Here is a 20173-nt window from a genome sequence, read left to right as displayed (position 1 = left end):
GGCACGTCACAGGAGGAAGGAGCCATGCATACAAGGAAAGGGATAAGGAGCCATGCATACCAGGACAGCAATGAGGAGCCATGCATACAAGGATGGGATGGAGATAAGGAGCCATGCAGACAAGGATGGGGATAAGGAGCCATGCATACAAGGATGGGATGGCGATAAGGAGCCATGCAGACAAGGACAGGGATAAGGAGCTATGCATACAAGGATGGGATGGCGATAAGGAGCCATGCAGACAAGGACGGGGATAAGGAGCCATGCATACAAGGATGGGATGGCGATAAGGAGCCATGCAGACAAGGACAGGGATAAGGAGCCATGCATACAAGGATGGGATGGCGATAAGGAGCCATGCAGACAAGGATGGGATGGAGATAAGGAGCCATGCAGACAAGGATGGGGATAAGGATGGGATGGCGATAAGGAGCCATGCAGACAAGGACGGGGATAAGGAGCCATGCATACAAGGATGGGATGGCGATAAGGAGCCATGCAGACAAGGACGGGGATAAGGAGCCATGCATACAAGGATGGGATGGAGATAAGGAGCCATGCAGACAAGGATGGGGATAAGGAGCCATGCATACAAGGATGGGATGGAGATAAGGAGCCATGCAGACAAGGACGGGGATAAGGAGCCATGCAGACAAGGACAGGGATAAGGAGCCATGCATACAAGGATGGGATGGAGATAAGGAGCCATGCATACAAGGACGGGGATAAGGAGCCATGCAGACAAGGACAGGGATAAGGAGCCATGCAGACAAGGACAGGGATAAGGAGCCATGCAGACAAGGACAGGGATAAGGAGCCATGCAGACAAGGATGGGATGGAGATAAGGAGCCATGCAGACAAGGACAGGGATAAGGAGGCTTGCAGACAAGGACAGAGATGCGGGGACAATGCATACCCGGCTTATAGTCAAGTCAATACATTTTCCCAGTTTGTCGTGGCCAAATTAGGTGCCTAAGCTTATACTCGGGTCGACTTACACACGAGTATATATGGTAACTGCTGTTCCAAAAGCAGCATCACACCTGACCTCAGAGTGTGTGGTATTGCTACTCAGCGCCATCCATAATGCACAGCTGCAGTACCAAACACAACCCATGGACAAGTGTGGCACTGTTTGAAGAAAATTGAGCCGTGAAGTCATCACTAACCTTGCCAAAATGTCCTCTCCCCAGCACAGAAACGCAGGAGAAGTCATCCATCTGAAGCGTCTTTTTCCTGTAAATTGAACATGCACAGATACATCGAGCTGCAAGTTACACCATATCCAATGCACCCACAACAAACTGCAGCGCCCTCTACTGGCACAAGAGACCACAGTCTAAACTGCACTTTCGTAAAAATCTGGAAATGTTATAGAGGAAAAAAAAAAGTCAAATGTTTTTTTATAGGGGTCTGAGTCTATGGATCTCTACAGAAAGACGCTTGCGGCCTCTCAGACAAGTGCTCCAGGGATCGGTGGGTTCCCAGCAGTCGATCATCCACCGAATTGTCACCTTTGGATCCATTATGGGATATTAACCTGAGAAGCTTCTGGGGCTCAGCAGCGCTCGGCGTGCCGTCATCATCCGAGTGGATGCGCTTTATGGACTGAAATAGAAAGATAGTTATTTAAAAAAAAAAATAAATGTAGTGATTACATAATGGAGAACGCCCATATAAAATAATTGCCCGACGTGTCACAGGAAAACATCACAATCTGGATTTCTGTCAATATTCAAAATTAAGGGGACATGACATGCAAGAAATCGCCCAGACCCCTTTGGTTCTCCTTAAAGATCTTGGGAAACTTACAAAATTATGTTCACAAAGGTTTTGCTAAAGACTTCTAATGAGAAGGAGAAAGAGTACCCGGCAGACCTTCCCGGCACAACATTTTGGGACTGGCACAGTCCTGGCTTGTAGTGATGTAATCTGCCATCTGTAGGACATTAAGTCCTGACTGTAGGAGTGACCCAATACCCTGGCTGGTGATTTCTCATTCTAGAGTCTGCAGTGCACACACCTTTACAGGTCCCTTACAAGAGTCTGGAGGAGTCGCTTCTTTTTCCGTCTCCAGTGGAAGGAACACCCGGGGAGGTTTGGGTGGGGGTTTTACTGAAGGGTCGTCATTGAAGGTCAATTTCTTTATGGGGAAAGTGCTGCAAGGAAGACAGATAAAGTGCATCATGTGAATTACCACCGTGAACTTCGCTGGGTTCAGTATCCAAGACCAGGGAGGAAGGAGCTGCCATCTTGTGCCACCCATTTAGTTGGCAACCGAAACCCACAAAATACCAGAAGGCTTGACTACCAGAAACCTCAGTCGATTTACATGTCCTACAACACTGGCTTCATACCCGGGGATTGCCAGCTGTTATAGACTACAACTCCCAGGATGTCCTGGAGTTGAGAGTTGTCTCACAACAGCTGGGGATCACATATGAAGGTTATTCCTGTAAATCTTGTCACTTCAGGAAGAAAACAACATGGTGGTAAGGACTCGCCTGTCTGCACAACAAGCCTGGGCATCGGCCGTACTGGGAAGGGGAGGACTAAGTGTGGTCATGCTGCCACATGGAGGGAGGATGCTCATCATCAGTCGGCCCCACGTGGCAAAATTTATGTTCATTTGAGTGGCCCGGAGGAAATCTTTTCCTACAAAAAAAAAAAAAAAGGAGTGATTACTTAAAAGGGGTCGTCGTATGCATGACGTATCCATGGCATAGCTGATAAATGTACATTTGAAAGAGTCTGACATTATAAATGAGAATGAGGGGCCCGAAATTCCCAGTATAAATGGAGCAGGACTGAGCATGGGTGACCACCGCTCATTCCCTGCCTATAGGATTGGTGGTTGTGCATGCTCAGTACTGGCTCTATTCACATTTTGGGTCCCTTGTGCTTGCGATCAATGGAGGTCCCAGCAGTCAGACCACGGGCGATCATATCTAATATATAAAGCTCAAAGTGTGTGTGTGTGTGTGTGTGTGTGTGTGTGTGTGTGTGTGTGTGTGTGTGTGTGTGTCCGGGATAGGCATCCGCACCGTCGCAGCTACAGCCACAAAATTTGGCACAGTCGCACGTCTGGACCCCGAGAGCATCCTAGGCTATGTTGTGAGGTGAAATTTTAACCCCGCGCGTTCCAATTCACCAAACAATTTTTCCCCTATCTACATACTGGGGAAAAAGCGTGTGCGCGTCAAGCCCCGCCCCTCATTATGATGTCATAATGCCCCTATTTGCATACTGGGGAATGTGTGTGCGTATCAAGCCCCGCCGCTCATTATGATGTCACAATGGTTGCCATGGCGATGCTGATGTCATCATAGGTTGCAAGCCCTGCTGCCGCTCATTATGATGTCATAATGGTTGACTATGGGATGGAGGATGTGTGATGGGTATATGGGCACTGGACTATGGGATGGAGGATATGTATGACGGGTATATGGGCACTGGACTATGGGATGGCGGATATGTATGCCGGGTATATGGGCACTGGACTATGGGATGGAGGATATGTACGACGGGTATATGGGCACTGGACTATGGGATGGAGGATATGTATGACGGGTATATGGGACTATGGGATGGAGGATAGGTATGACGGGTATATGGGCACTGGACTATGGGATGGAGGATAGGTATGATGGGTATATGGGCACGGGACTATGGGATGGAGGATATGTATGATGGGTATATGGGCACGGGCCTATGGGATGGCGGATATGTATGATGGGTATATGGGCACGGGACTATGGGATCGTGGATATGTATGATGGGTATATGGGCACGGGACTATGGGATGGAGGATAATTATAATTTGCTATAACTAACCACAGTTAGTTACTATGCCCGGGCAGCGCCGGGCTCTTCAACTAGTATGTATATATATATTGGCACGGATTAGTTCACCCAACAATTTTGAGGATTGTGGATTTCTATGTATTATGAATAAGATTAATGTGTTATTTGTAATTTGTCATGTATTTGTATATTTATACGTTTGTAATGCATACATATTTTTGTACATTTTAAGTGTTCTGTCTGTTGGTGTTCAGGTGTCTTTTCAAGCAATGGAGTGACTTCACCGGTAATCTGAGGGTTTAATTGCCTGCCTCTTTGATTATACACGTGTGGAGTCTCTCGGTTGGTTGAGAATGTTTATAACTAGTCTGCAATTTATTTTGTTTTATGCCTCTGAAGAAGAACCTGTTGTGGGGTTCGAAACGCGTAAGGCGTGGGGGTCTTCCTCCCCTTTCTGTTTTTACTATGAAAATATGTGAATAAAGTTTCCTGTGGATTTTATCAAGTCTTCAGTGCCGGATCTTCCTTCTCTTCTTACATTTGTTACACATGGTGGTCAGCCATTTGATCCATAGGCACGACCGGCTTACGGGACTATTTTTGGTGAGCACAAATCCATTTCCCTTTTTCCCCAAGATCATACTGTATATGTATAACCTGCCCTGTGGGGATATCTCCTGTAATGGACACACAAGTAGCCACATCCTATGGAAGGGAGAGGACACTTACCTTTCTGCTTCGGGAATATGCGCTTTTGCCTCTGTACTTTGCCTCTCCTCTCAATCACGGGGTTGCAAAACATCATCTGAAACATAAAAGGAGGTTAACCGACCACGCCATCTATACGGCAGTTATATCTCATGCTGGAAAAGCTGGGTGGTAGCCAATATGGCTGACTGACATTACTGCTTGTCACCCAGATTTACAAGAGACGTAGCGACAGGACCATAGTGCAACAATGGCTACCGGACAGTCCTTACCTATCACTCATGCATGGCTGTATTGTATAACTAATAATGACTGCCTAGAACAAGATGAGGACGCTATATGGGAGCCAAGACCCCTATGATTTGGTTACCTCAGCAAACAGCATGCCTTGTGGCTCCAGCTGCAGGCACAGCCCATGCCGCTCATTGTCCAAGAAATCCTCTAGACGCACAAAGCGGAGGGCACACAGCTCCCGCCAGTCTCGCCAATGTATGGACAACTCCAACTCCCTAGACTGCAGGAGGAAAAGATAACCATTAATATACATAGCGCCACAGGTGCCGCTCCCGCTCATGCCACCATCACGGCCCTGACCAATGGAGGGGACTCCACAAGACGTTTAGAGAAGTCCTGGAGTAGCTGGCACCAAGACTTTGGCAACAGATCCTTAGGACCTTCATGTTCCTTGGTGCTGCCTTTATGGATCATCCCACATTGCCGGGAGCACACCCACAAGACCCCGCCGCATACCGGGAGGCCCTGCCGCATACCGGAAGCATGCCCGCAAGGCCCCAGGAGCCCCTGCCACTAGACACACTGCATACCAGGAGCCCCCACCGCATACCAGGAGCATGCCTGCAAGACCCGCAGCACACCGGGAGCACGCCCACAAGACCCGCCGCATACCGGGAGCCCCCACCGCATACCGGGAGCATGCCCGCAAAACCCGCCGCATCCCGGGAGCCCCTGCCGTAAAACCTGCTGCATACCTGGAGCCCCCACCACATACCCGGAGCACGCCTGCAAGACACATTGCATGCTGGGGAGCCCCTGCCGCATACCAGGAGCACTACTGTGAAATCCGCCATATACCGAGAGCCCCCACCGCATACCGGTCGCACGCCCGTGAAACCCGTCACTTACTAGGAGACCACGCCACAAGACAGGTCTTTCTGCTTCTAACAATAACTCCAATGACGGATTTGTCACTTCCTGCCTCATAATGAGACATTATCAGTAGATAATCCACGTCCTTCTCTTCCACTCAATGGTAATAATACTACGGCCGATGTAGATAGAGAAGGGTGACGGAGTCGGGACTTACCCGTTCTAGCTCGATGGTGAATCTCTGGTCCCAGCACTGGTTGTGGACTGGGCCCCAGTTAGTTTGAGTGACTGGCTTGTTGTCAACCTTCAGGACACACATCACCTCTCCTATGGGAAGAGCGGAGAGACCCCTGGTATTAGTGGGTCCCATTGCACTTATTTAGGGATATGTGTGGTCTCAGTGGGAAATATCACCTTACATCTCTATGACCCAACAGTGAGCTCCAACTTGTTGTAAATCTACAACTCCCAGCATGCCGGCTGTCAGGGAGCTGAGAGAATTGTAGTTTTGCAATAACTTGAGACCATTGCATTAAAAATTTTAGATCTTGGTACCATTTACCTTTGGGAACCAATGAAAAAAACCAAACACCATCTTGTTGCGGCTTTGATATTTACCACAGATTTCGTCTGACCGCAGGTATCTCCCAGATCCGCCACGTCCATAGCTGCTCCCTCCAGCCCGGTAACGCATGAAGTTTTTTGCCTCAGGACTTCCATGACTCGGCGTCGTTCGAGATCGCCCAGGAACAGATTCCAACAGTCCCTGACAGCCCAAGATGTGGATTTCCAAGGTTCCTGTGAGGAGGAGGACATTTCCTTAGTAATCCTCACCATTTCACCATCATCTCCATTATCGCCCCCCCCCCCCATTGGTGACACCCCAGGGTACCCGTCAGTGCCGTAGGTTTAATGAGAGGGGTGAGGGCTTGGCCCAGACATTGCTCTTTTCCCCAGACCCCTCCGGAGGTCGGACAGTTCTGCAGGTCTTGTTTGATGAGTGGCTGTTTGGGATGTCCGGTGGGGAGCTTCGACAGGCAACACTCCAGAGACAGGCGGAGGAGGTCAATCTTCTGGCTGGACTCGTGCAGTCGTGACTGGGCCTTAAGACAGAAGGAAACCAAGATGTGACGCCAGCGTCTGAAGGATGAAGTCACGTGCTGGATGTGATAATGTGAGGAGAATGGAAATATAAAGAAAAGGCGAATACTTACCCTGCCTGCTGCAGCCACAAAATAAAAAAGAAAACAGCTGTATTTAAAGGGGCATTCCCATCTTCAAGATCCTATCCCAATATGTAGTAGGTGTAATATTAGCAAATACCTCTAATTAGAAATGTAGTGTAGCGCTTCTGATTCACTATGTTGCTTACCCCATGTGCAGAACATTGGTCATAACCATGGATACCTAAGCTACTGCACTCATATAGTGACAGTTGTATTACTAGTGGTTGTTACCATGTAACCTAAGCTACTGCAATGCCCTGCACATGGGGTAAGCAGCACAATCCATCAGATGAACTATACTACATTTCTAATTGGAGGTATTTGCTAATATTATTACATCTACTATATATTGGGATATTTGGAGATGGGAATACCCCTTAAAAGAAAACCATTGCATAAAAACACACTGTATTACAAAGAGAAGGCAACCCCCCCCCACACACACACTCCTGCAGAAAAAACCCACTGCATTAAAAAACAAACTTAAAAAGAACAGAACCCCACCAAAACAGCTTAAAAACAAAAAAAGACTAACAGAAAAAGCATCACTAAGCTGCATAAAAAAAGACTGCAAAAAAACTACATTAAAATAACAAAATGATATAGAAAAAAAAACAAAAAAAAAATCAAGCAACCACTAAACAGGAAAAAAGTACCACCAAAACTGCAAAGAATAAGAATTAAAGAAAAAAAACAAAACCACTTTAAAAAAAATAAACTTCATAAAAGGTGCTGCATTAAACAAAACACTTAAAGAAAAAAAAAAACACTACAGAAAAAAAGCACCCCCAAAACACTATTCAGTAAAAGTAAAACTTAAAAAAAACAAGTGTGTGTATTAGGGTCTGTGCACATGACGCATATTTGCTACAAGTACTGTTGCTGAATGTTCTGCAACTATAGGGTCACATTCACACATTCAGTATTTTACCTCAGTATTTGTAAGTCAAAACCAGGAGTGGGTGATAGAAACACGTCACCACTTCTGTATTTATTACACATTTCCTCGGATTGTTCCTCTCCTGGTTTTGACTTACAAATACTGGTGTAGAACACGGACCAAATACTGAACATGTACAAATGTGGATTTAATCTGGAAAAAAAAACAATAAAAAGACATTCAGATATATACAGAGATTTCTCCGACTGAAAATCAGTACCATTCATCAGGATGTTTTTTCCTTAGAAGAACAGGCCGGTTTTAGAAATTCCCACATCAAAATCCGCAGCTCATCTGCACGTTTCTGTTCTAAAAGCTGCTCGATTACAAATACAGCGCCACTCCTGTTTACAGGTGGTGCATGGTATTGCAGCTCAACCTGTTCACATTTCAGGACCAGAGCTGCAGTACCAGACTCAGCCAGTGGACAGGTGTGGCGCTGTTTCTGGATGTTTTTCCTCATGGTTTACAACCCCTTTCATATTGATAATACAGAGACCAGCACTACCTCTTCCCCTATTAATCACCACCATGATTCACCTCCGCCAAAGCCTTGCGATCCTGCACTTTTCGTCCTCCCAGTAATTTTACCACGTTCTTTGCTCCCTCTGCGACCGCGGCCTCCACCCGTAGGTGCCGCCTGAGCTCCTCCAGTCGTAGCTCTAGCGGAGGGAGGGTGTCCGCGTCCTGAAGCTCTGATGCCGACCCAGGGGATTGCGTCAACTTCACAATCTGCATGCGCAGCAATTCTGTTTTTATCCGGCTGTCCTGAAGCATCTGCTGAGCCGTGTCCAGCAGTTTCCTGTCCTGAAATAGATGGCACATTCAGTGGTGTACCCATCATAGAGGAAGACCAGGCCCCCCCCACCGAGCTGCCCTCAGCTATGCCTTCATAACATTGTGGTTACCCATAGCCATCACTAGGGGAGCTCATTGCACATACATTTATACAGCTGTTTAGATATACATATGCAGCGCCATCTAGTGGTGGCTGCAGGACGTCAGAATTATCATTGATCTCCATGGTTGTAATAAGGTAAGTAGAGGATTTGGTGCTGTGTGTCAGGATATCCATACATTCTGTAGCAGCCATGTTTAACCAGCTGGTAAGATGGGGTGATGAGAGACAGACCACAACCATATTGAGGACTCATCCCCAAGAAATTTCTATTAATATTACAGCCATGGAAAAAACCTTTTAGCTTCAAATGAAGATGGATTGTCCCTTTAAGAGATTGCCCTGACAAAGCTTTAGCCCTCAGTTCTGCTGCTGGTTAGGTTTTAGGTGATGACCACACATTATAATCCCATCAGCAGCGCAACACATGGGAAGAAGGCCCAGATTCCGCATCGGTGCACTGCCAAACTCCAACTCAACTAACCTGAGAAACTGTGGAATCCGAGGGCGCCGAGCATTCCTGAAGTTACCGCATACAACATACACCAGAGACGGGCCCCCTGTACCACCACATTCACCGGAGGTTCAAACAAGATCTCCATGTGCTATATAGGGTGGGCACAGCCAGAAAGTGGAAGAAGACGCTCATTCCTGTGCTTCACTCCTTCATATACCATCTCATGTCTGGTCACAATTAATTATACTCCAGAGCTGCACTCACTATTCTGCTGGTGCAGTCACTGTGTACATACATTACTGATCTTGTACTGATCCGGAGTTACATCCTGTATTAAACCCCAGAGCTGCACTCACTATTCTGCTGGTGCAGTCACTGTGTGCATACATTACATTACTTATCTTGTACTGATCCGGAGTTACATCCTGTATTATACTCCAGAGCTGCACTCACTATTCTGCTGGTGCAGTCACTGTGTACATACATTACTGATCCTGTACTGATCATGAGTTACATCCTGTATTATACTCCAGAGCTGCACTCACTATTCTGCTGGTGCAGTCACTGTGTGCATACATTACATTACTTATCTTGTACTGATCCGGAGTTTCATCCTGTATTATACTCCAGAGCTGCACTCACTATTCTGCTGGTGCAGTCACTGTGTACATACATTACTGATCCTGTACTGATCATGAGTTACATCCTGTATTATACTCCAGAGCTGCACTCCCTATTCTGCTGGTGCAGTCACTGTGTGCATACATTACATTACTTATCTTGTACTGATCCGGAGTTACATCCTGTATTATACTCCAGAGCTGCACTCACTATTCTGCTGGTGCAGTCACTGTGTACATACATTACTGATCCTGTACTGATCATGAGTTACATCCTGTATTATACTCCAGAGCTGCACTCACTATTCTGCTGGTGCAGTCACTGTGTACATACATTACTGATCTTGTACTGATCCGGAGTTACATCCTGTATTAAACCCCAGAGCTGCACTCACTATTCTGCTGGTGCAGTCACTGTGTGCATACATTACATTACTTATCTTGTACTGATCCGGAGTTACATCCTGTATTATACTCCAGAGCTGCACTCACTATTCTGCTGGTGCAGTCACTGTGTACATACATTACTGATCCTGTACTGATCCTGAGTTACATCCTGTATTATACCCCAGAGCTGCACTCACTATTCTGCTGGTGCAGTCACTGCGTGCATACATTACTGATCCTGTACTGATCATGAGTTACATCCTGTATTATACTCCAGAGCTGCACTCACTATTCTGCTGGTGCAGTCACTGTGTACATACATTACATTACTGATCCTATACTGATCCTGAGTAACATCCTGTATTATGCGCCAGAGCTGCACTCACTATTCTGCTGGTGCAGTCACTGTGTACATACATTACATTACTGATCCTGAGTTACATCCTGTATTATACACCAGAGCTGCACTCACTATTCTGCTGGTGCAGTCACTGTGTACATACATTATGGATCCTGAGTTACTTCCTGTATTATACCCCAGAGCTGCACTCACTATTCTGCTGGTGCAGTCACTGTGTACATACATGACATTACGTATCCTGTACTGATCCTGGGTTACATCCTGTATTATACCACAGAGCTGCACTCACTATTCTGCTGGTGCAGTCACTGTGTACATACATTACATTACTGATCCTGAGTTACATCCCGTATTATACTTCAGAGCTGCACTCACTATTCTGCCGGTGTAGTCACTGTGTACATACAGTTGTGCTCAAAAGTTTATATACCCCGGCAGAATTTTTCCTTTCTTGGCCTTTTTTCAGAGAATATGGATGACAACACCAAACCTTTTCTCCACTCATGGTTAGTGGTTGGGTGAAGCCATTTATTGTCAAACTACTGTGTTTTCTCTTTTTAAATTATAATAACAACTCAAAACATCCAAATGACCCTGATCAGAAGTTTACATACCCCATTTCTTAACACTGTGTAATGCCCCCTCTAATATCAATGACAGCTTGAAGTCTTTTGTGGTAGTTGTGGATGATGTTCTTTATTTTGTCAGATGGTAAAGCTGCTCACTCTTCTTGGCAAAAAAGCCTCCAGTCCCTGTAAATTCCTGGGCTGTCTAGCATGAACTGTGCACTTGAGATCTCCCCAGAGTGGCTCAATGATATTGAGGTCAGGAGACAGATGGCCACTCCAGAACCTACACTTTGTTCTGCTGTAGCCAATGACAGGTCGACTTGGCCTTGTGTTTTGGGTCATTGTCATGTTGGAACGTCCAAGCACGTCCCAAGCGCAGCTTCCGGGTTCATGATTGCAAATTTGCCTCCAGTATTTGCTGGTAACGTGCTGCAGTCACCTTTCCTTCAACTCTGACCAAGTTTCCCCCTGTATAATACTGCAGAGCTGCATTCACTCTCCTGCTGGTGGATCAGTAATGTAATGTATGTACACAGTGACTGCAAAAGCAGAATAGTGAGTGCAGCTCTGGAGTATAATACAAGATGTAACGCAGGATCAGTAATGTAATGTATGTACAGTGACTGCAAAAGCAGAATAGTGAGTGCAGCTCTGGAGTATAATACAAGATACATCTCAGGATCAGTAATGTATACACTCCATATACCTACATACTGCATTAAATACACTGTATATTTGCATTTCCTGTGACTCTTGTTATGTACCTGACTAACCAGATGCTACTGACCATGGGGGAACTCGGGGCCGGTTCTCACCTTGGAGGCTCCAGTAGAAAACATTTGAATAATGTTCTCTGCTCCCTGCTTCACCTTGTTCTCGATGTGCAGCTGCCTCTTCAGTGCTTCCACCCGCCGCTGCCTTGGGTCGAGGCTTTGATCGAATATACAGTGATCGGGAGAAATCATTCCATCTGAAAATGAAAACAGAAAGCCTACATTACGCCTCATTGCACAGCAAAACTTTCCCGTAACTCAGAATGCAAATCTGCACCATTGTGGAAGGATAAATTACCAACCACTTGGAGAACAGTGCCACTCCTGTTCACAGGCGCTTTGTGGTATTGCAACCCAGCTCTGTTCACTCAACTGCAATACCAAACACAACCTGCAAACAAAAGTGGCGCTGTTTCTTTGGAAATAGACTAACCCAACCCATTTGTTTTTCCTCCTGCCTTGCTTGCTGTCCTTCTCCATGATGACGATGCGGCCATTGAGTTCCTGCAGTTGACGGTGCAGCTCCTGTAAGCGGCGGTTGGAAGTCTTCAGCTGGCTCTCCACGTGGCCTTGATGCTTCTTATCCGTGGACACTTTGCGTAAGTTCTCAGCCCCTTCCTTTATCTTCAGCTCCCTCTGGATCTCCCGTTTCAATTGTTCCCGGGAGTCCTCCAGTTGCTGCTGGAACCCTGGATCCAAGATCAGCGATCCTCCATTCCTGATCTCCATCCTGTGGCTCACCTGCAGGTGACAATCAAGGGGTTAACGGCCAGCGTAGACAACACGAACACACCTGTAACGCCCAAGGGCGACAGGAAATGAAGACATACACCTGACTTCCCAGCATGATGAGAGTCCTACTCCTGCCTGTGTGTAGGGGAAAAAAAAAATATATAAAAAAAAAAAGTGTGGAAAAGTTTACAGACAAGTCGTCATTTCCTAAAACGGCTTCCTGTCCGTGAATGCGGCTGAGTCAGATAATCCAGGAGAGACTCCAACCTCATGAGGTACAAAGGGACAGTGTCCCAAAATACCGACCACACAACACAGACAAGTGTGCGCACATGATATATATATATATATATATATATATATATATATATATATATATATACACACATACACACACACACACACTAAAACACTCCGGGATCGCCTTTGCTGGGGTTAAAGGTCACGTGCGTTCGTCATGAAACTCAGGCGCAGAGCTGGGATTCGGGTATAACTGACACTGGGTCAGGTTTATTAATGGTGAAAGCAATGCATAAAGAAAAAAAAAGCCAAAACAAATCCTTGCCTGTCCGGCACTAACTAAACAAGTTACAACCTAACTACCAACTGGCGGGCTTCTCCCGTCCAGCCAAACCACAGTTGCAGTGGGCACTGCTTTCACTCATATGTGTCTCGCACACAGACAGGCTTTCTGTGTCCCCAGGCTGAGACCCTCACACAACCACCTGGCATCCTTTTATATCCGCCTCCCATTATTCATTGGTCACCAGGTGAGATACTGACCAGACTAGGCCACATAGGAAAGGTATCTGGGCGAGATATACCTGCCCTCATCCACTATTCCCACATGACTCTCACATATCCCCCCCCCTCTGCTCAGACCACTCCGGTCAAGCAATGACACCCACCAAACAGTGCACTCGGGACAGGGCATCTGCATTCCCCATCTATACCCCTGGGCAGTGCTCCACCGTAAAAGTGTAGACCTGCAGGGCAAGGAACCACCGGGTCACCCTGCTATTCTGTTCCTTGTGCAAGTGCATCCACTTGAGAGGAGCATGGTCAGTGATCAGCCTGAATTTTTGACCCACCAGGTAATATTTGAGGGCCTCTAGAGCCCACTAAATGGCTAGGCACTCTTTTTCTACGACTGCATACTTTTGCTCATGTTTATTCAGCTTCCTGCTGAGATAGAGGACTGGGTGCTCCACTCCGTCCCTCACTTGTGACAGTACGGCCCCGATACCGGTATCAGAGGCATCCGTTTGTACCACAAACTCGCTGCAGAAGTCTGGAGTCACCAGTACGGGTTGAGAGCAAAGTGCCCGTTTTAGGCTATGGAAGGCTTCTTCAGCTGCTAAATTCCATTTAATCATGACAGAGTCTTTCCCTTTGGTAAGATCCGTCAGGGGGGTAGCAATGGCTGCAAAATTGGGTATGAACCGGCGATAATAGCCGGCGATCCCCAGGAAGGCTTGCACCTGCTTCTTGTTGACAGGTTGCGGCCAGTCCTGAACCGCTTGAATCTTATCGACCTGGGGTTTAACAACACCCCTCCCAATTACATACCCCAAATACCGGGCTTCTTCTAGCCCGATGTGACATTTCTTGGGGTTCGCGGTTAGACCTGCCTCCCACAGGTCGTCAATCACAGCTTGTACTTTCTGGAGATGAGTCTCCCAGTCCAAGCTGTAAATGACAATGTCATCCAAATAGGCCGAAGCGTACTGCCTATGTGGCCTCAGGACTCGATCCATCAGTCTCTGGAAGGTCGCCAATGCTCCGTGCAGTCCAAACGGCATATACACATACTGAAATAAACCTTCCGGCGTAGCAAATGCCGTCTTTTCTCTGTCCGCCTCCGCCAGAGGGATCTGCCAATACCCCTTTGTTAGGTCTAGGGTCGTAATATACCGGGCCTTTCCTAACCGATCTATTAACTCGTCGACCCGGGCATAGGGTAGGCATCAAATTTTGAGACCGCATTCAGTTTCCTGAAGTCATTGCAGAACCGGATGGTGCCGTCCGGTTTAGGAATTAACACAATCGGGCTGGACCAAGCACTGTGTGATTCCTCAATGACACCTAACTAACATTGCCTTCACTTCTCGGGAAACGGCTTCACGGCGCGCTTCCAGAATTCTGTAGGGTTTCACGTGAACTGTGACACCAGGTTCCGTTAAGATGTCATGTTTCATTAGCGTAGTCTGCCCGGGTTTTTCTGAGTAAAACTTTTGGTTGCGAAGTAGAAACTGCCTGACCTCAGTCTTTTGCCGCTCCGAGAGAGTCTCTGCAACCCGTACCTCCGGTACGGTATGCGAGCAGACGGGACGGGCCAGCTCCGCTGACAAGGCAGACCGATCTTTCCAGGGTTTTATCAGATTTACATGATAAACCTGTTCAGGTTTCCGTTTACCTGCCTGGTATACTTTGTAGTTTACTTCACCAACTCTTTCCTTAATCTCAAAGGGGCCCTGCCACTTTGCTAGGAACTTACTGTCCACCGTGGGGACCAGGATCAACACTATCTCCGGGTGCAAATGTACGGATCTTGGCGCCGCTATCATAGATTCTTTTTTGGGCTCCTTGAGCCTGCATCATGTGTTCTTTGACGATAGGCATAACAGCCGCAATACGGTCCTGCATTTGGGACACGTGATCTATCACCGTTTTAAACGGAGTGACCTGTCCCTCCCAGGTTTCTTTGGCGACGTCTAACAGTCCGCGAGGACGTCGGGCGTACAATAACTCGAAAGGCGAGAATCCGGTGGAAGACTGGGGCACTTCCCTGATGGCAAAAAGGAAATACGGAAGTAAATAGTCCCAGTTCTTCCCATCCTTGTCTATCGAGTTTCTCAGCATCTGCTTCAGAGTCTTATTGAACCGTTCGACCAACCCGTCTGTTTGAGGGTGATACATGGATGTGCGTAACGGTTCGATTTGTAACAACCGGCAGAGCGCCTTCATTACCCTGGACATAAAGGGAGTCCCCTGGTCGGTGAGTATCTGTTTTGGTATACCAACCCGACTAAACACATGCACCAGTTCCTTGGCAATCGTCTTGGTGGCCGTGGTATGCAAAGGGATGGCCTCCGGGTAACGAGTGGCATAATCCAAGAGGACCAGGATATGTTGGTGTCCACGTGCAGACCGTGGAAGGGGCCCAACTAAATCCATCCCAATCCTTTCAAACGGGACCTCAATAATAGGTAGGGGTACCAAAGGGCTACAGAACCGGGGCTTAGGCGCAGAGGCTTGGCAGTCAGGATAAGACTCACAATATACACGAATATCGTGATGCATGCCTGGCCAAACAAAACAGTGTAATATCCTTTCAGTGGTTTTCTGGACTCCCAGGTGACCTCCCATCACATGTCCGTGGGCCAGGTCCAGCACCTGCCGCCGGTAGGGTTTTGGCACGACTAATAGCTGCACCGTGTCTTCCCCCTTTTTCTCTATCTGATATAGTAAATCATTCTCCAGGACCATGTAAGGATATGCCAGCCTAGGGCCAGGTTCTACGGGTACCCCATTTATCACTTTTACATTTGTCCTAGCATGAGAAAGGGTAGGATCCTTTATTTGCTCGCTTTGGAAGTCATCTTTCTGAACTTCCAAATCCGGCAAACGGGGAGGTGGACGGCTGTCGACCTCCTCCTCTTCCCTGGTCTCCTCCGTATCACCCGCCATGACTGAAAATGGGAACTGCAGGTCATTTCCAGCAGACTCTTCCCCCGAGTCTTCCGGGGGGACCTCATCCAGGGGTTCGGGACCCACACGCGCCCTGGGAGAAGAACCATGTACACTATTACCCTGGGGCATCAACTGATTCTCCCACAATTGCCAGAAGTTTGGAAAGTCCCAGCCCAAGATAACATCATGCAATAACACAGGGACGAGTCCCACTTTATGTTGCACAGACCCATAGGAAGTAGTAATGCATATGACCGTGGTGTGGTACGAACAGGTGTCTCCATGCACACACGTTACAGAAAATTTGTCTGATGGTCCAGTCGGGGCTGACACCAGACTGGCCTTCACCAGAGTCACCACACTTCCTGAGTCTAACAATGCCACCACATTTTTGCCATCAACAGTTAAATCACACAAGTGTTTTTCCACATCCTTTTGACCGGCATTCGCACTCACTACCCGTGCAACCATAGACATGCGGTTTTTAGAGTCTGTGACGTCGCACTGCATGGGTTCAGCAGTGACCGGACAGTTCGCAGCAATGTGGCCCATCTCTTGGCAGCGGAAACACCTAACGGGCCCCTTGCTTAGACCATAGTTCGTTACTCTCGGCCTCGCAGTGCGGGCAGTCCCGTTTTCTTCCCCCACTGTCTTAAGGATTTTTCCTTCTCCCCTACTCCCTGGAAAAGTCTTACTGATCCACCAGTTGATCTGCCGTCGTAGAATTTCCATGGCTTACCCACTTCCTCAGGGCTGGCGGTAGAGCTCTCAGGTACTTGTCCATGACGACTCTCTGGCGCTGTCAGCACCTCGGGTTGTAGCCACTTCTTCGTCACGTGGATCAGGTCGAACATCTGTGACCGCGGTGGTTTATCCGGCTGATAAGTCCATTGATGCACTCTCTGTGCACGAACAGCGGTCGTCACTCCCAGCCGGGCCAAGATCTCGGCTATCAGTTTGTCAAAGTCCTGCGCGGCTTCAGGTTCTAAGTCATAATAAGCCTTTAGGGCCTCACCGGACAGAAACGGGGCAATCAGGCCGGCCCATCGTGCCTTCGGCCATTTTTCTCGCACCGCCGTCCGTTCAAACGTGGTCAGGTATGCCTCGACGTCATCTTCGGTCGTCATCTTCTGCCAGTACCGACTCACGTGAACCACTCTTGACTCGGCTTCCAGGTTAACCTCAGGTAAGCTTGCCAGGCGCTGCGCCACCTGCTGGAGAAGCGAACGATCGGTAGCTGTCATGTCCACCAACTCCTTCAGCTGGGTCATCATCACCCGATTAGCTTCTTCCTGCACGGCGGTGGACTGTATCAGCGCTTTCACCACGTCCTCCATGCCCATGCTTCCAATGTGATGCCCACGTTCTCCACCACAATGTGATAAAACACTCCGGGATCGCCTTTGATGGGGTCAAAGGTCACGTGCGTTCAGCATGAAACTCAGGTGCCCAGCCGGGGTCCGGGTGTAACTGACACTGGGTCAGGTTTATTAAAGGTGAAAGCAATGCATAAAGGAAATAAAAACATAAAACAAATCCTTGCCTGTCCGGCACTAACTAAACAAGGTACAACCTAACTACCAACTGGCGGGCTTCTCTCGTCCAGCCAAACCACAGTTACAGTGGGCACTGCTTTCACTCACGTGTGTCTCTCACACAGACAAGCTCTCTGTGTTCCCAGGCTGAGACACTCACACAACCACCTGGCATCCTTTTATATCCGCCCTCCCATTATTCATTAGTAACCAGGCGAGATACTGACCAGACTAGGCCACATAGGAAAGGTATCTGGGCGAGATATACCTGCCCTCATCCACTATTCCCACATGATTCTCACAACACACACACACACCAGACAAGTGTGCGCACATGTTATATACACACACACACACACACACACACACCAGACAAGTGTGCGCACATGTTATATACACACACACACCAGACAAGTGTGCGCACATGTTATATACACACACACACCAGACAAGTGTGCGCACATGTTATATACACACACACACCAGACAAGTGTGCGCACATGTTATATATACACACACACCAGACAAGTGTGCGCACATGTTATATACACACACACACCAGACAAGTGTGCGCACATGTTATATACACACACACACCAGACAAGTGTGCGCACGTTATATATACACACACACACCAGACAAGTGTGCGCACGTTATATATACACACACACACACACCAGACAAGTGTGCGCACGTTATATATATACACACACACACACACCAGACAAGTGTGCGCACATGTTATATACACACACACACACACCAGACAAGTGTGCACACATGTTATATACACACACACACACACCAGACAAGTGTGCGCACATGTTATATACACACACACACCAGACAAGTGTGCGCACATGTTATATACACACACACACCAGACAAGTGTGCGCACATGTTATATACACACACACACCAGACAAGTGTGCGCACATGTTATATACACACACACACCAGACAAGTGTGCGCACATGTTATATACACACACACACCAGACAAGTGTGCGCACATGTTATATACACCAGGGTTTCCCAACTCCAGTCCTCAAGGCACACCAACAGATCATGTTTTCAGGATTTCCTTAGTATTGCTCAGGTGATAATTGCTTCACCTGTGCAATACAAAGGAAATCCTGAAAACATGATCTGTTGGTGTGCCTTGAGGACTGGAGTTGGGAAACCCTGATATACACACACACACCAGACAAGTGTGCGCACATGTTATATACACACACACACACACCAGACAAATGTGCGCACATGTTATATACACACACACACACACACACACACCAGACAAGTGTGCGCACATGTTATATACACACACACACACACCAGACAAGTGTGCGCACATGTTATATACACACACACACACACACCAGACAAGTGTGCGCACATGTTATATACACACACACACACACCAGACAAGTGTGCGCACATGTTATATACACACACACACACCAGACAAGTGTGCGCACATGTTATATACACACACACACACACACACACACACACCAGACAAGTGTGCGCACATGTTATATACACACACACACACCAGACAAGTGTGCGCACATGTTATATACACACACACACCAGACAAGTGTGCGCACATATTATATACACACACACCAGACAAGTGTGCGCACATGTCTGTTTTGTGTGTGTATATAACAAGTGTGCGCACATGTTATACACACACCAGACAAGTGTGCGCACATTATATTTATATATATACACACACACACACTCACCAGACAAGTGTGCGCACGTGTTTTTATTATATATATATATATAATACTTGTAGGCACTGTGTGTGTGTGTGTGTATATATATATATATATATATATATACACACACACAGTGCCTACAAGTAGTATTCAACCCCCTGCAGATTTAGCAGGTTTGATAGGATGCAAATAAGTTAGAGCCTTCAAACTTCACACAAGAGCAGGATTTATTAACAGATGCATAAATCTTACAAACCAAAAAGTTATGTTGCTCAGTTAAATTTTAATAAATTTTAAACATAAAAGTGTGGGTCAATTATTATTCAACCCCTAGGTTTAATATTTTGTGGAATAACCCTTGTTTGCAATTACAGCTAATAATCGTCTTTTATAAGACCTGATCAGGCCGGCACAGGTCTCTGGAGTTATCTTGGCCCACTCCTCCAAGTTATCTAGCTTCTTTGGGTGTCTCATGTGGACTTTAATCTTGAGCTCCTTCCACAAGTTTTCAATTGGGTTAAGGTCAGGAGACTGACTAGGCCACTCCAAAACCTTGATTTTTTGCCTCTTGAACCAGGCCTTGGTTTTCTTGGCTGTGTGCTTTGGGTCGTTGTCTTGTTGGAAGATGAAATG

At 47.2% G+C, this 20173-nt stretch overlaps 1 protein-coding gene across 2 annotated transcripts in view; it reads right to left on the bottom strand.

Annotated features, from left to right (window-relative positions):
• PKN3 (protein kinase N3) overlaps positions 1–20173 on the bottom strand; it is a 56746-nt gene that overhangs the window by 4938 nt on the left and 31635 nt on the right. For both annotated transcript variants that reach the window (XM_073541122.1, XM_073541123.1), the window contains exons 2-13: positions 12310–12592; positions 11894–12048; positions 8327–8593; positions 6513–6723; positions 6239–6418; positions 5838–5947; positions 4884–5027; positions 4535–4610; positions 2506–2656; positions 2025–2160; positions 1542–1609; positions 1171–1237 (exon numbers count right to left, since the gene is read on the bottom strand). In XM_073541122.1, coding sequence (XP_073397223.1) covers positions 1171–1237; positions 1542–1609; positions 2025–2160; positions 2506–2656; positions 4535–4610; positions 4884–5027; positions 5838–5947; positions 6239–6418; positions 6513–6723; positions 8327–8593; positions 11894–12048; positions 12310–12592 — 1848 coding nt within the window. The remainder of the gene's footprint in view (positions 1–1170; positions 1238–1541; positions 1610–2024; positions 2161–2505; positions 2657–4534; positions 4611–4883; positions 5028–5837; positions 5948–6238; positions 6419–6512; positions 6724–8326; positions 8594–11893; positions 12049–12309; positions 12593–20173) is intronic.

Source organism: Dendrobates tinctorius, unplaced genomic scaffold (genome assembly GCF_039654945.1).
Source record: "Dendrobates tinctorius isolate UK_male_01 unplaced genomic scaffold, ASM3965494v1 ptg000120l, whole genome shotgun sequence".
Taxonomy (NCBI): domain Eukaryota; kingdom Metazoa; phylum Chordata; class Amphibia; order Anura; family Dendrobatidae; genus Dendrobates; species Dendrobates tinctorius.
Note: the sequence above shows the minus strand (reverse complement) of the source record. Positions and strands in the feature narration are given on the sequence as shown.